We start from the raw sequence: 17,234 nt of genomic DNA on the forward strand, positions 1-17,234 counted from the left end.
GGAAGGTCACAGAGCAACCCACTGACAGAATTACATTGGAGATAATAATAATAATAATAATTGCTTACACTTATATAGCGCTTTTCTGGACACTCCACTCAAAGCGCTTTACAGGTAATGGGGACTCCCCTCCACCACCACCAATGTGCAGCATCCACCTGGATGATGCGACGGCAGCCATAGTGCGCCAGAACGCTCACCACACATCAGCTATCAGTGGGGAGGAGAGCAGAGTAATGTAGCCAATTCATAGAGGGGGATTATTAGGAGGCCATGATGGGGTAAAGGCCAGGGGGGAAATTTGGCCAGGACACCGGGGTTACACCCCTACTCTTTTCGAGAAGCGCCCTGGGATTTTTAATGACCACAGAGAGTCAGGACCTCGGTTTTACGTCTCATCCGAAGGACGGCGCCTGTTTACAGTATAGTGTCCCCGTCACTATACTGGGGCATTAGGACCCACATGGACCGCAGGGTGAGCGCCCCCTGCTGGCCCCACTAACACCTCTTCCAGCAGCAACCTTAGTTTTTCCCAGGAGGTCTCCCATCCAGGTACTGACCAGGCTCACACCTGCTTAGCTTCAGTGGGTTGCCAGTTGTGAGTTGCAGGGTGATATGGCTGCTGTCACAGTAAAATAAATCAAAACAGAGAAGACTAAAAGTCACGACTCTTTACGCTAGACTAGCACACTAGCACTTTGACCTAGATCAAGCCAGTCAGCTGAGTGACTTGACACTGCAGCTTAGTCAAGAAGGGCTGAGAGTAGAGCTGGACGATAATTCGATAGCGATAATTACCGCGATATAATTTTCACAAAAGTTCGATAAATGTTTGATATATATGTTTATGCTTTGCGCATGATATGCGCATGCGCACAAAATACTGCACGAGGGCGGGTGCGTGTTGCAGACCGGGCAGCTAGCAGATCTGTTTAATGTTTCTGCTGTTTGGAAAGTGTTTGTTGTGTTCTTAAAATAAAGAGTTGTTTAATTTACCAATTAACTGCCTGGTTTATTCAACTTTCACTCAGGAGAAAAAATCTGCCTTTAAACTTGAAAGAAATAATGATTTGACATTTATCGCGATAAATATCGATAGCGACTGAAACGAAAATGTTTATCGTGATAATGTTTTTGGCCATATCGCCCAGCCCTAGTTGAGAGGGAAGAATACACTGTGAAGACGAAAACAGTTTAATGAATATTTACTTGATTCTTCACAGGTACATTTATTTTATCAAGCAAGGCTGCATTTTTACTCATTCTTTCACTTTTCTAAGAGACTGTCCCTCCAGCCCCCCATATGTACTTTTCTCTGTAGTTTTAAAAGACACTGAGCCCCGTATGTCAGAACATCCACTTAAGACCAACTGAGCTGCTCCATCTGAGCAGTCAGATCAGCACGGCTACTGGTCTGGATTCCTGTACACTCAATCATTTGCAGAAGTCAAGTAAAGCTCAAATTATGCATTCCAAACCACAGCGACAAAAAGAATCCAAACTCAAAACAATTTTAAAGAGAACTAGTGCTCTACACATCCTTCACTATGGAATGTTTCCAATCATTCTAACTTATATCTACATTTTCACCTACTTCATTGCGCAACAAGACAAGTTTTGCTTTGTACGTAGTGTCACATGGCTGCATACCATTTCTTCTTAAAAGAAATCCATCAGGAAGCTGGGATATTGGAAAAACTAGAAATGAGTATACAATTCTAAATAAAACGGCCTTGTCAAAAAATATTTTTTTGGGTCAAGGTTGGTACAATAAAGTTACAAGATTTAGGGTGATAGTACAGCCTTTCTTGTTAAAACTGAGGTAAACATGCAATTAGCAAAGAAAATTACCTACAAGATAAATTTTTATTTACACAATATGACATCCAAGACTTCTGTATAATGAAAGCTCGAAGCCAGGACCGTAAAATACCGAGCCTGTGTTGATTCTTCCTATGACATCAGTTACACATATAAATAGGCACAAAACATCCAGATTTTGTTCGCTGGGACTGGAGAAACAGAATTCTCAGGGAATTGCTATGATTTTAACCAGCGTAACCTTGAGCTGATGAAGGCAGGTGAGGGTATGCAGGGTCGTGTTTGTTCTTGTCTTGACAGAATGCCTTGTCTGCAATCCAGAAGCCTCAACTTGCCCATTATCGTACTTTAAATGATTATCTAAATGAGTCCTGAATGTGCAAATCCATGGGATTTACACACCACATAACAGCCTGGCTCTAAAAACAGTAGTGTGCCTCACCCTGGAGTGCCTGCTACTTTCTGAACTTTGAAGCCCATATGTCAAAAGGAATCCAAACTGCCAAATTCAAAAACTTGTTACAGGAGAATGAGAATATCAATATGTCGTTTTACAATTAAAATGTTGTACGCTGTGCTCTTGTGGTTTGCGACTGGTGCCCAAACTTGGAAAATACGCTTCAGTGAACCGATGTGGTTTATACATCCTGGCTGAAAAAAACATCTGCACTACTGAAAGTAAGCTTCAGCTGAATCTGGGTTTCAGAAATCTTAATTTTTCCATTGAAAGACAGTCTGGACTGATGCAAGGAAACCAGTTCTGCATATAAAATGTACTACAGTTTAGAAAAACAGACAAATAGCCAAACCAGCAGAAAGCAGAGGAAGTAAAAAAAAGCTAAAACTAAGAAAACTGCTGAATATACAATGTTGCCAAATACATACTTGTATCATGTGATATTCACAATAACGTCACTGGGATCGGTGTATTTAAAAGTACCACTGGCTAACCGACAATGCCAACATCTGCAGTTAAAAACATTAACCCCCCAACTAATCAAACGCATACTGCAGGATGAACATTTTACAGGTACGATTTTGTGCTATTAAAAACTTACGTAATTTATGACTATTTCTTAAATTACATTTATCTATATGAGCCATACACTAAGAGAAAAATCTGTTGATTCAAAACCTCAGACTATTAGCAAAATTGAGTTGATACAAAGCCTGTTATACTTATAAAATGGACTATTGCTAGTTTAAGAGAGAAATCAATTGACATTTTATAAAGGAGACAATGAAGCTAAAAATTACAGAGGATCCTGTGAATACAGCAGAAAACACAACATAAAAGTACATTGTATTATATTGCTATAACAATAGAGTTAAATGCATGCACATGATGGGACATGATGGGATTACGAGTGGTTTTGTATACGTGTTAACATGCAATGTAATAAGATTTAGAAATGCTAAATTTAGTATAAAAAATATTTTGGACAATCTGGTGTGGACACCAGAGGGTCATGCTAAAAAAAATCATTACATTCCCCCTCAGCCCCACAGCTAAGAGTAAAGACTTGTGATTTGAGATATGCCTCACTGTGGATCACAGCACTATCCTGTTTAGGTATCTAGTAAACATGCCTCATAGCAGAGATGGATTAAGGTTAATGACAGCAATATGAGAGATCACCTAGGCGTAGAAGTGTTCCTCTCAGAACATCAGAATAATACCATTCTATTACTGCCATTTTCCAGTCTAGTGTTTTTCAACACGGTTAGTATAGATTTGAAAAATTAAAAACTCATTGTCATTATTGCTGCCTAATTCCTAAGTATGCAGAGAGAACAAGAGGTCAGACTTGGGGACACCCACAAAGACTTCTAAAGCCAATACGGGCAAACTGGGGCTAGGCATTATGTCTAATCAATAGTTAATAATGCGACAGCAATTGAATTTAAACCTTTGGCCTACCCTTGCTATGTTTTACACAGAGCACGCAGACACCGGAGCTTGTAAAACTAAGCTTGAAGCAGGGACAGAGTTGCTAAGGGTATGGGAGATGGCACAGATCTGAAGGGCTGAAAGACCTGTTGGCGTCACGCACGCAGTGTTGTTCCCGTGTTCTTCTGAAAAGTTTCAAGAGTGGCAGTGCTCAGTGTAGTTCACTCACCAGCTGGAACTCCCGTCGCCTGTCATAAGCATTCTGGATGCCACTGTCCGCCCACAGTGCCCGGATCGAAGGCATGTACTTAAGGAACTCCTGGGTCTCTACCAATCCCTGTGTAACCGTGGCTGATCTGGTGTCAAAGCGCATCACGCGATCCCCGTGTTCATTGTTGGAGGGGTCACCCCAAGGGATGTGAAGCTTCTCTCTGGCATCTACCAATACTCGAACCCCTGGTCAGAAACAAAGTTAAGGAAAGAGTTAGGATTTGTTGCATACCGTAACATCATTCATACACCACTTTCATGCCTACGGATGACCTCCACCACATTAGTTATGGGAAACATCAGGGTACTGAAACAATTTCTGAAATTCTGTACAATTTTAATTTACAAGCTACTTAAGATCCAGAGAAACCAGTGTGAAATGTGACATTAGTCCAATTAAACAGTTCAATATTCAAACTGCACATAAAACCACTCAAACAGGATAAATAATCCAACATGTAGACTCATCTTTACTTTGTATTGGAAGAAAAAATTCTTAGAATATACCAATATATAAATAATTCTCCTTTGCCTTTTCCCTTGCTAAAAGTCGAAGAGCTTCCTTTTGAGAATCAACGCTACACTCTCTCCAGTTATACCAACACATTTTTAAATCACTAAATGAAATAGTATCTTCTCACTTTGGGAGACGGCACGAAAATAATGTGGCCATTAAAAGAACACCCTAGCTACTGGCCCGATCGCTGTCCCCCAGCAGACAATTTCATCAATATACGTTTTTTTAATTAGGTCTAAAGCAGAAAAATATCCATGTTAATTTTTCAAGAGTTTGAAGTTAAATTTAAGTGGGTATAATTTAGTGTTAATACCTGAAGTTTATATTCTACTGTACCAGATAGCATACATAATCATGATTTTCATAAATGATCAATGGTGGCCCAGCACTGGGCTGATTTAAGTTAAAGAATCTGCTGCCTTAACATAAATAAGTGTAACAGGTTCAAAGGCTGCATGAAGGCACAGTGACCTTGTGTTCTTGCACAGTGTGTTAGATAAAAAGATTTAAAGAGAGTTAAACGATTCTGTACAGCGGTGAAGTAAGCTTAAAAATGGGCTCATTCATGAATCCTGAGTGACTACAACAAAGCTGCTCATCTTGAGCAGGCTGAACCCTGTTCTGTTTCGGGATACGTTAGCTTGGGCTTGGACATTACCAAATCAATCAAGCAAAAGTTCCCAATCTCCCTGTACTAGAATTAAGGACACAGCAATGCAAGTCAAAGCAACTGGCAATTACAAATGGGAAGATAAAAACAGTAAAACACATTTAAACACTATTAGGTGACTGTTTTAAGTAATGCCTTTTTGTATAGGCATAATCACTTGATGAAACAGATTGCTAAAACATAGCTGGACTGGCTTGGATCTTTCAAACCTGACCTTGCTGCAGTGAAAGAACAGGAAAATGTCAAACTCACGTGGGCAGATTTGCTTGTTCTCATCATTAATATACATTCTTATGGCTATGAATAAGTAATCCTTTTATGGACAGAAGGTTGTACCATTGAAAGACATCCTAAAAAAAGCAAAACGTCTAGTACAGGAAGAAAGAAAACTGCCCCTTTTAAGAAAACTTTTATTATCTGGTATGAAAACCAAACACAGCCACACAGAATATTAACAGCAACAACGTACCCTTTAAATCTCAAGGTTAATGCATTCAAATGTTTTCGTGTACCGTTAGAATACAGAAAATGTATGCTGAATGCCTTCATAGGCTAGACCATCATCAATACATTTGTACCTAGTTTTAGCTAGAATTTCTACTGCTCCAATACACTTCCTAAACAAGGTACAGGATGTGTACCTTGGAATCATCAATTGTACATTAAGACTACTAAGAACACCAATAAGTCCGTAACAATCTTGATTGAACAATCTTGATCAGGAACTGCTAATTAAGAGAACATCAACCCAGCAAACACATCAGGACCATACTTGTCCCACACAAGTTTAAGGGAATCTTTAATCTATATGGAGATAATTTCCTTTTTTTGGTCCTAGTTTGTGTGCTGGCCATGAAGTAGCCAACTGGTATGAGAAAGTGAAATGTAGTTTTTAGCATAAATGTACCTGAAACTCTTAACAGAAGTTAATGACATTATATGGCCAGATACTAGATCAATCTGATCTAGCTGATCGTCCTCTGATAATCAATTTCTGTAATGTTATAAACCAAACTGAGCAGTTAAAGCAGAGTCCATTGACTTTGAAATGACCACCCTAGGTTGGAACCCAAAAAGTACAGAAAAGATAGCTGGACTCTCTTCTTGGACAACAAGGCTAGGCTCCAGTAAAACCAAATACTGCCAGAAGTGAAGGCAGTGAGCTGCTACTTGATCTAAATGTTTGAGAAGTGTCCGAGAAGAGGGAGACAAAATACGGAAGGTAAACAGTTACAGAATGGAGAGTCAGGAGGGTCTCATCTTGTTAAAGTGACAAAACAAATGTTTGCACAGCAATCAAAACTCTTCTTGAGAGCCAGATGGCTACAACCAATGTAAAAAGCAATGATGAGAAGTCGGTGTTCAAGTCACTTATGTCAAATGAGTTAAAAAGTCATCAAATAAAAATTAAACTTAAGATATATATATATGGTATGATCAGAAAAATATTCAGTGAATTATATAGACTAGTAGCTATGTTTCAGTAACCCAGATGCCTCACAATTGTCAGGTCACACAAAAGGATGAATGATGTATATCTAACCTGTTTAACTTACTGGAAAATGATTCAATAAGAATGGCAACACCTCTTCATTTCGGCAAGGAAATGACTCGAAAGTTGTAAAAATTTAAGAGCCAGGCCTCCACAGACCAACCGCGCAATGAATACAGTTTCTACTACTGTCAAAGGTGACTGTCAAGGAAGAAAGAGAATGGAAAACCTGACATGCTGCACTTGATGCTCAGCCCACCTGTTCTGTGATTCAGGGCCCAGCCAGCCAGCCACACTCTGGGCAATATGGAAAGTATACATCTCTGCTTTCAACCCGTCAGTGAGTGGATGCAGAAGTCTATTTTGTAGATTCTCTCGTTGCTATTGTTTGTCCTGACAAAATAATTAATTAACCTGGACAAATCCCACGCCTGTAGTTCTTAAATCAAACTTTTTTAAATTTGGTAAGATTTATACATGGAGAACAAACGTTTTCCTTCTTTAACACGTGCTGTGTCTACAGCACTTTCAATCCAGTTCTTTTCCAGGCTCAGGGCAGCTCTGATGATTTTGTTAGTAGTTCTTAGGTTTTTATTGTGGGTCAAAAATTCAAGCTCATACTGACAGGAAACTTCTGAATTCTGCTGCACACTCCATATGCATCAGGCCAGCTGGAGGGTTATATGTAATTGATTACAGACAATCACTTAATGAGCAGATGAATAAATCATTCACACAAGGAAGAGGTATTCTCCAGGAGATAGCAACAAAGAGCACAACACAAAAAAATTAAAACCAGGTTTAAAATGAAACATACTTTACCCCAAGAGATGCTAAGACCAGTGATGAACAAGCTGCAACATGATCAAAAATGGCCTTCCCTCAACACTCATTAACCAAAGCAAACGATTACTTCCCATAAAATATTCATACATTAAATACAGAAAGAGTCCACATGTTGGCAACAAACACTGGTTTCACTCCAACTTTTCAATTTAATTACCTCAGACTTTAACAGATGTAGCTTAGTGGCTCTGTAATATGATCTATAAGCAGCACATAAAATATAAGACACAAAAGATTAATTATCTAGGAGATTAAATTAGAAAAAAACTCGGCTGAGAATGCTAGGAATAAAAATATAAAATGCAAGTAGAAAAGGTTAAAAGGATACTCCCATTTTAGCCTGAATACAAATTTCACAATAAAATGTGAAATCTTTAAAAGGGGAAAATCGGCTGATACATTCCAACTTTTTAAAAGTCTACATAAATTTGATCAGACTGTGATGTTCAACTTGTTAAGACCCCAAGTGTACATTTTTCACCTAGAAATGAATATTCTGATGGCAGAAAATCTGAAACATGACTGACCATGATGCCTTCACCTTGAGAGGAAATGCACAATGTTGTGATTCCTGTACCAGTGATTCTGCAATGTACTGACCATCTATGAAAATGAGGAGAAACTCTCAGTCATGATCTGCAGGTTTTACTGGCTGGTTTTAATTACCACCTCATGGAAAGAAAATCTAAAAACAGGTGTTTTGATTAATTCAATTAAGTAATTAAGACCCAAGGGTGAATGGAATCCAGAGACTAGAGCATGTGGACTGGAGCTTTCTATCCTTAACGCTACCACAAAAGGCTTCAAGGAAGATTTTTCTTTCTCAGAGCTCAAATTAAAAACAAACCAAAAAAAAACTTCTGAATACAGTGGACATTTGAAAAGCATCCTTGTCGCCATTCAAAATTCTGAATGCATACGACCAGTCTGAGATCATTAAACATATAAACAATCACAGGATGTAAATGTATGCCATGCCTGTAAAGTCCAATTTTTTAAATTATAAACAGGATTAGTCTGAGCTGAAAAAAGTAAACAAGTTACAGTAAGACAGTAGGACTCTCGTCCCCCAGAGACTGGCTGCTGGAAAAGAGACGCAAATCTAAGAATATTAATCTAATCAGCCGACTGGAGAAGTCTTTCAATTTGGTTTTCTAATGATTTTGCAACTACCTTGAGCAATCCAAAAGGAATCAAAATCGGTGATACCCATGTGCACTAAGGAGCCAATGTAAAAAAGGAACATAGAAAAGGTTTCTTCCTCTGACAAATTTTGAGTTCCATCACAAAATGACAGAAGTAATTAAAGAAAATCAAGTATACAAAGAGCTCATGAAACCTGCTACTCTATTACTGTTTTGAAATAATACAAGTCTACTCAGGTACTGGTAGTGAATCAAAGTGGTGAATTGGGTAATTCTAATACAAGAGATCTGATCTTCAAATAAAAGGAAAGGAGGAACTAAAATGATTATCAATTCAGTAGCCGATTTGCCCTGCTGGCACAATTCAAATCCTGTTTGCCGTCATATAAGGAGGATTCTGAGAGTTGTTTCCTCACAATACTTTGCACCTATAAAAAAAAACACTCTGGTAACCTTACTTGTTAAAGGTTAAACAACGCATGTAGAATGCTAAATCAATATATGTAATGGAACATTTTGTACTTAAAGCCATGCTTGTTATACATGAGCATTTAAGAGAATCTATGCACAACTCTAATGACAGCGTTTCCATTATGATCTGTAAATATCTTATCTGACCATAGGCTATGATTAATCATCAGCTACTAATCTATGAAGTCCAAACACTCATTTTATCAACTTTGTACACTGAACGCACAACCATGGAAACGCTCTATAAAACTAAAAGGACTTCAGATCTACACAAATTAAGATTTGTGCAAGAACAGATTCAGGAATTGTCCATAATCCAGTGAGTGTCAAAGCCTCTAATTCACTGCACTCATATCTGACCCATCCCTGTCAGATAGATGAACATTATACATCTTATCACTGTTTTTTTCATCTCAAATGACAGCCTAGTCTGCAGTTAAAAATTAGACCACTCTGCACTTAACAGCTCTTGTAACTTACACATTTGAAAAAGACATTTTAATATGATAGTCATCTATGATCCTACTACTACTTAAAAAAAAGCTTAAAATAATGTATGACAGTTAATGAGGTTAAGTGTTTACCATCCTATAAACCAGCATGGTACTTGACCTTTTCCCAAAATTATATGAATTGTGATTAACCAATGTCAAAAGCCTTCAGAATAATGAAGAGACAGAAGTCAAACTGCCTGTGCACATACTGGTTGACCCTATTACAGTCTATATAACATGTTCATGACAGAGTTACAGCTGGCTGTAACTGTTTTTCTGATCTGTCCTCATCTTGTCTCTCTAAAAGAATCTGATTAAGCATATCTCGTCTAACACTTAAGGTACCCCCTAAAAAGAAATCTGGATTAGAAATCCCCTAGCTGTATATTATGACTAAAAAGAACATCTCAAAAGTTGACAAACAAGACGGAAGACCATCTATTCCAAAAACAACTAGTTTCACCTCATGATCAGCAGATAATGAAGTGTACAGGCACAGCAGCCTTTATAAGAGGCTATATCAGCAAAAGGCACAAAAAGCAGGAAATTCCCTTTATGGATTTCTGCTGGGAATTACAGTTCATACCAAGAACTTTCAGAAAGGTCACATTAAGTTTACATATTCTACAGAAATAAAGAAAGAATAACTAATTCGTTTATAATTTAAATTTCCTAGGTTTTATAGCTGAGTAGTCCTTTTCTGAAGAAGTTCAAGTAGGTAGCTGTATCAGCATTATGTAGGCTGCAAAGGAACAGAGAAGGGTTTATTCCATGTTTTTCTTTTCAGAATGGAATAAACCTTTACCTGTTTCTTAGTCCTTTTTGTATGCACTGTATATTACAAAAAAGCACCATTTTAAGGTACACAAGGAAGCCAACCTGTATATTTAAATTGGATTTAGCATAACTTATTCACCTTTGCATTATGCCAAATCAATATTTCCAAAGCAAACAGATTTTCCAAAACCAGCAGCAGTAAATTTGGATTTAATAACCAAACGGAAAGCTATTAATTATACAGAAACCTCCTCTCTGGAGTAGACTGCCCTTACTGAGCCTATCTTCTACATCCAATGAAACCAAAAGCACCTCAGAAAATGTGTCAACAGCAGAATGAACAGCTTTACTTGAAACCTGATCTGTAGCACATCCAATAAACACTTTTTCCATCACCCATGAATGCAGGCGAAGGCTGATCAAATTTACCTTCGAGTTAAAGTGAGGTGCAAACAGCCATTTTACAAGATACCATATTTCCTGTTTCACTTCAAGTTTAGCAAAAAAAAAAATCACATCGGGACGAGATGAACTGCAGTTTAAAAACAGAATCGCAGTGCATCAAACGCGTCACCAGGGTTCCCGTTTCAAACACATGACTGACCCAGAACCCAATCTCCTTCGCTCTTGCCATCACAGGATGACAATACAAGCATTTCAGCTCGTCTGGAAATCCCCCCCATCAAAGCTGTAGCTGAGGGGGTGTGGGGCCACCCCCAGCTGCAGGATCTCGTGCGCCGCGCGCCGCTCACACACGCAACCACCTTCAAGCCATCCCAGCCACTGAGGAAGACCAAGCAAATAACTACTGTTCGCTCTTTTATTCCTGGTAACGAGGAAAGGGTTTATTCCCTGCTAAAAGGAGAAGAAAGCAAAACAACGTTTTGGCTGTCGAGCCTTCTTCGGGTGTGATCATATCAGAGAGGTCAAAGACTCATCAATAATACTCCGTATTTAAAGACGTAGGGATAAATTCCAAAGCCACATCTTGCATTACTTATCCCTCCATCCATCTTCTAGCCACTTCATCTAATGAGTTCCAGTGGAACCAGACCCCAGCGAGCAATGGGCTCAAGGCAGGGTACACTCTGGATGGGACGCCAGGTCATCGCAGGCCACACACACTCACACCGGTGCCAATGTGCCCCAGAAGCCAAATAACCTACCAATGTGTCTTTGGACTGCGAGAGCAACCCACGCAAACACAGGAAGAACATACAAACCCCAGGCAGATAACACCCCGGGTCAGGAACTGATCCCAGAGCTCTAGCGCCGAGAGGCAGCACAACACCACTGTGCTGCTTTTGCAAGGCTTGTACCATTCAAAATTAATTATACACAGTTACATGAGTCATAACACATGATCTCGTCATTCAAGGGCTATGAATTACTTTACACTTTCACACACCGATTTATTGTGCTAGGGGAAAAAAAAACTCTGCTCTGCTCCAAAATGAATAAGAAAAGAGTATCAAAAGAAGCACATAGCAAAGCTATAGCTTGACCTATCCAATAATGCAATGTGACACATGGAAAGGTCATGCAGCATGCTGCACAAAGAGGGGGGGGGAAGGATCTTAGCAAAGCCAGAGCTCTAACAGGGAAAACTCCACCTCCAATACGAAAAATACACCTAGATATTCACCTTCCCTTTGCGGTCTTGTGACCACAAAAGCTCTAAAGATAGAAGAGCTTGGAAAACCTTGCCCATCGCTAAATGTAGCAGTAAAGGGAAAACAAAATCATTCAAACAGACGGTCTGAACGGATGCTGTAAGTTGTCTATTTGAACAAAGCCAAACCAGTCCCTTTAGAATTCTTACTGCCCAACAAAGCCTTTGAAACCAGTACTTCATGCACGGCTGCTTCTTATTTCCCCCTAAACCACTCATTTGTACTGCACCCTCATTGAAGCACAACTCTCTTTGAATTCACGTTAAAGAGTTTCTGGTTCCGTCACAACGACACTGCTTTCCCCCAAGTATACAGTACAATCATTATCTGTAAAACAGGTCTCTCCCTGACAGAAATGTTGCTTATAAACATCGGAACAAGCGACTCACTTGATGTCACCGAGGAAATAAGGAATCATCTGTGCGTCTGGACTGGCCTCGGCCTTCTCCCCCCACACCGGATATGGCCACTTGCTTCCCTTCAGAAATTTGTTTCTATTTCTTTAACACTGCTCATGCGACCTCTGAAACCGGGACAACACCCTACAGCTATCACCTTAAATCAAACAGAAGAGTCTGTAGATGCGAATCGCCCCGCCGCCGTCTAGTTACACATCCAGTAATTATTAACGTTCGCTGCAGACAAAACCTGTTTGAACACCAGTAAAGGAAAAATTCAAGGCAACTGAGAAGAAGAGATAACCCCGGGAACGGGCCGGACGACAGGAGAAAACTCCTGAATTCCGTCTCGAATACTTCTACAACAAACAAAAAAAAAAAGAAGGGGCAACCCGCTTTTTTAACCTTCCCTTGGCAGGATATTTTTTTCTTTCCAAGTAAAACACTCAAATCACTCGTCAGAAAACTTAAAACGGCACCGCCAAGCCCAGGTTTCATCAGGGGGAAAAAAAAAGACTCTCGGCTTCACTGCAAACAACTGAAACCGTGCCCTCGCTTCTCACAAAAAAATGAGCCAAAGAAACATAGTAACTGTTTTCAAAGAGTCATCCCCAACTTGGGCGTTTCACCTCTACCCAGATTGCGTTACATCGCGGTGTGAAATGCAGATATCTGGCTTTTCTTCGCTGCAACGCGTGGATACCGTGCAGAGCTTTTCTGATTGTGCACCGTTTACAATAGCCAGGCTTCTCCGGTAACTTTTAAGTGGCTAACCTCCCCAAAAAAGTACCCACCAAGGGAAAAAAAAACCAACAACTCCTTGTGCCAGATTTCTTGAAGGGGGGAAAAGAAAGAGAAGCGTGATTACACACGAAAGACGAAAACGTGAATTAGCGCCCGATTAACCCCCCTTCCTTGTCTAATACAACCAAATAACATGGGCGTTTCTTCTCTCTACGGTCGAGGGGATGTCTCCCTAAGAACACAACTTTACTTCTGACCCGCTCCTCAAGTGCGCAACTCGGTCGTTTAAGACACGTTTCCACCCCCTCCGAAAACCCCGAAAACGAACCCCAGTCGGGCCGGACGACTTTCTTTTTCGAACTTACCTTTAATTACATTGCTGTAGATCGTAGCCCGGAACTCTTCCTTGGCCCTCTGATCGAAGTCCTGGCCGTGGATGATACGCATTTGCTTGAGGAAAGTGGACTTGCCGCTCTCTCCTGCTCCGAGCAGCAGGATCTTCACCAGCCGCTTCACGTACGTTTTATCCCGGGAAATACATTTGTCGATCTCCTTAGAAATTCTCAGCTGCTCTGCCTCGCTGCTGTTAAGAAGGCAGTTAGGAAAACAAACTGATAAAACGGACCGAGACGGCAGGAAATCCGCCATCTTTGAAGCAACTTCATCGATACAGCAGGGAGGGAAAGGGCGCGCCCCCGAGAGTCTCAGCTCCGAGGCGGGCGGGGCGCAGTCGCATTGTAAGGGCGCGCACGAATGCGCGGCGTAACTTCTACTGTGGTTTTAATAGGGGGTGGGGTTTGGAAAGAGACGTAGAAGCGTGGCCTTTACTTGGTTGGATGTGGAAATCCGTCATTGAAGGGCTCATTTTTGATAAAAATAAATTCAGATTGAAACTCGTTGCTGTTGCAGATGCGACTCCTTATAGACTATTACATCCAGACGCGCAGGTCGACAGAGCTTCTGTAAAGCGTTGGTCTTAACGGGCTACTGCTGCACCAGGGTCTTTCTTTTGTTTTGGGGATCCCCTGCCTGAGAAAAGAGAAGACCCCCGCTGGGAATTGTCGGGATCCTCCGCCCCTGATTGAAACCGAAAACCTCAGTGTCCCAAATTAAACATTATTTAATAGTTTTAGAAAATGTCACTTGCATTTAAACCCACATTTAAGCAAGGATAGCTCAGCTCTTTGGTAGGTGTTTATCCTGCGAAATTCTAGTCGCGTAATTGCTCATTTCCATTTTCATCAGGGACAACGATAATCCTTTGTTTATTGTTTCAATAAGCGTTTGTTTATACAATATGAATTGTTCAAAGTCAAACACTACAGTTCAGTTAAGATCAGTCTCGGACTTAATAGTATGCAAAAGAATTAGAAACAGAAATTGTTGTTTGTTAGATTGATGTATATAATAATATATGTATTAGTAATAGGTAAAGTTTTGTTTTCTCACATTCATTCATTAGCTGCTTCATCCAATTCTGGCTTGCGGGGGGAACTTATCTCAGCAAGCAATGGGCGCAAGGCAAGGTGTACCCTGGACAGGGCTCCACCCCATCGCAGGCCAGGACACACATACACTCACACCAAAGACACTTTTCCCAGAAGCCAGCCTGCCAGCACATCTTCGATCTGTGGGAGGAAACCCGAGCACCGGGAGGAAATCCACATGAACATGGGGAGAACGTACAGACTCCACCCAGATATCACCGTAGGGCTGGAATTGTACCCAGGGCCCCAGCACTACAAGGCAGCAATGCGGATCACTGCACCACTGTGCACTGTGTCCATTCTGTTTTCTTCTGTCCCATATTTCCAAGTTACAAGCCTTACCCAAAGGAGGGTTCAAGGATTGCATAACCCAGGGTGGTGTCTTCATATCTGAGAAAGTTGGTGGGGATCTCCGTTGTGGAGCACACAAGGATGGAAAAAAACACAGGCGCACAAGGAACAGCCTTTGTTGTTTGGCTGGACAACAGAGGAGCAGTCAGCAAAAGATAATATCCACCACTTTGCTATGATCAAGAAAGATTATTGTACGTGGGTGAGCCTCCTAGGCATATTTATGAAATGTAATAAAATTATCACTTCAATCAATTTATGAGTGAAACCGTTACAGCTATGAACAAGTCAAGTGCTGTACAAGAGCAGTCAGAAATGCACAGTTGTCTGTGTGAGGATATTATGCATTAATTCACTGTTAAAAGCTGAAAAGAGACTGAAGATCTCAGTTTGAGACTGAACGTTTTCGGAGAGAACCAGGGGGACCCGATACAAATATTCAAGATCCACAAAGAAAGTAAACCCAGCAGAACTCTTTAGAATGAACTGTGAATCACAGACCAGTGGGCACAGGCAGAAACTGGAGAATTCATGCCTAATGCATTAGGAGAGAAAACAGGAGACACAAGGGTTGAAAGAGTACGGAACAAGCTACAGAACCATATTTTTGAAGTCGGCACCCTGTTTTCTTTTGAGGAATGACTGAATCTGATTGTTGGATTAATTGGACTAATTGAATGAATTGCCAACCTGCCTAGAAGGGCCCAATGGTCTCTTCTCCATTGCAGCAATGCTTATGTTCTAATTTTGATTAGTTGAACAAGAAAGAGAGAAATCCATCGGAAATGAGACAATTCTAATGGAATGCACATGAATGGGGAATATTACCCAAGCAATTGTTACATGAAAGATGAAGGTTTTGTGATTGTGTAAGTACTCCTGAAATAGCCCACACTCTTATGCAACATGGAATTTTTTCATATAACATCATTATTGCTTTTACTTGCTTTCTTTTGAGTCATTCAAGTCATTCAATCAAGAAATGATTATTTCTTCAACTATTCCTTTCTTCACAATGGCCTGACTATCAGTTATCTCAAGGATAAATAACATGAACGAATTCTGACTCGCTAGTCAGTGAATCAGTTTCTTCTTAACTGTTAAGTAATCTTCTTTCTCTTCTTTTTTTGTTCATAACAAATGAATTAACCGTTCATTTTTTTTAAACCGCTTCTTCCAATCAGGGTCGCGGGGAGACCGGAGTCTCCCGGTAGGCCATGCTGATGGGGCGGGTTTACACAAGCACATTCACACCGGGGCTGCTTTTCCCAGAGGCCAATCAACCTACCAGTATGTTTCTGGACTCCAGCAGCGATGCTAACTACTGTGCCATCGTGCCGCGTGTGAATATTATGCTTATCATATATATATTTGTAATATGAAAAATAGTACCCTTCAGTACGTTTTATTATTTTCTTGAAAACCAAGAAACATTTCCTGGGCTCTAGTACATCACCCAGCATTGTACAGGACACGCAGGAAACCAAATGCTCTGTGCTCTGAATGGTCAACAAATGTGGATATGTTCCCAAGAAGAAACGAAATGGAAAGAAGCTACAAAACTCGAAGGCAACATTAAGAAAAACAATAAGAAAGTTCACCTTAAAATATCGCCGACAGGGGGCAATGTGTTATCGATCGATGGTATCTTTAACATGGCAACGAATACCGTATATGATATTGCAGATTTCAGGAAGAGAACAAATTTATGCAGATATGTGTGAGGCAGTGACGTTTTCACATCCTGAAAAAAAGAAAAGATTTCTTGAATCTCCATAGTTGTGTAGGAATGAAACTGTTAGAACAATGAGTAAAATTTGGTCTGACACAAGTAAAGGAGCACCTTAAAGGGGTCAGTATTATAACTTTCTCTTCCTAACTTAAAATGTGCATTTGACGCAAAGAGTGGGGAGATTATGGGATGGCGGTTTGCAAAAGTGGAACTATTGTGACATATTAGGGCTGAGTAGGCCACCAAATTAGAAGTATATAAGTACACAATATTAAAAACAGTTAGCGGGAATGGATAGTCCAAATATTACATGGCTTACAATGTACTAGAAGAAGCTGCTTTAAATGTTAAACTCTACGTTGCCGTCTATCGGGCAAGTTTAAGAAGTGCAGTGATGCTGCCGACAGAGGTGACAGGTTGTGAGAATAGAGCCGAGTTGTGATTGGTTGGGATAT

The 17,234-nt window shown here is 40.3% G+C and overlaps 1 protein-coding gene across 2 annotated transcripts in view; it reads right to left on the bottom strand.

The window, feature by feature from the left end:
• The window catches only part of LOC148652685 (guanine nucleotide-binding protein subunit alpha-13), a 34,042-nt gene extending 20,077 nt beyond the window's left edge, over positions 1 to 13,965 (bottom strand). Inside the window, exons 1-2 of one of the 2 annotated variants that reach the window (XM_088599733.1) lie at positions 13,575 to 13,965; positions 3,942 to 4,168 (exon numbers count right to left, since the gene is read on the bottom strand). In XM_088599733.1, the coding sequence (XP_088455859.1) occupies positions 3,942 to 4,168; positions 13,575 to 13,857 (510 nt within the window). In that variant the 5' untranslated portion in view covers positions 13,858 to 13,965. The remainder of the gene's footprint in view (positions 1 to 3,941; positions 4,169 to 13,574) is intronic. The other variant, XM_088599732.1, reaches the window with a different exon arrangement.
• Positions 13,966 to 17,234: the final 3,269 nt, after the last annotated feature.

This window comes from Lepisosteus platostomus, chromosome 11 (assembly GCF_059453375.1).
Source record: "Lepisosteus platostomus isolate fLepPlt1 chromosome 11, fLepPlt1.hap1, whole genome shotgun sequence".
Lineage (NCBI taxonomy): Eukaryota > Metazoa > Chordata > Actinopteri > Semionotiformes > Lepisosteidae > Lepisosteus > Lepisosteus platostomus.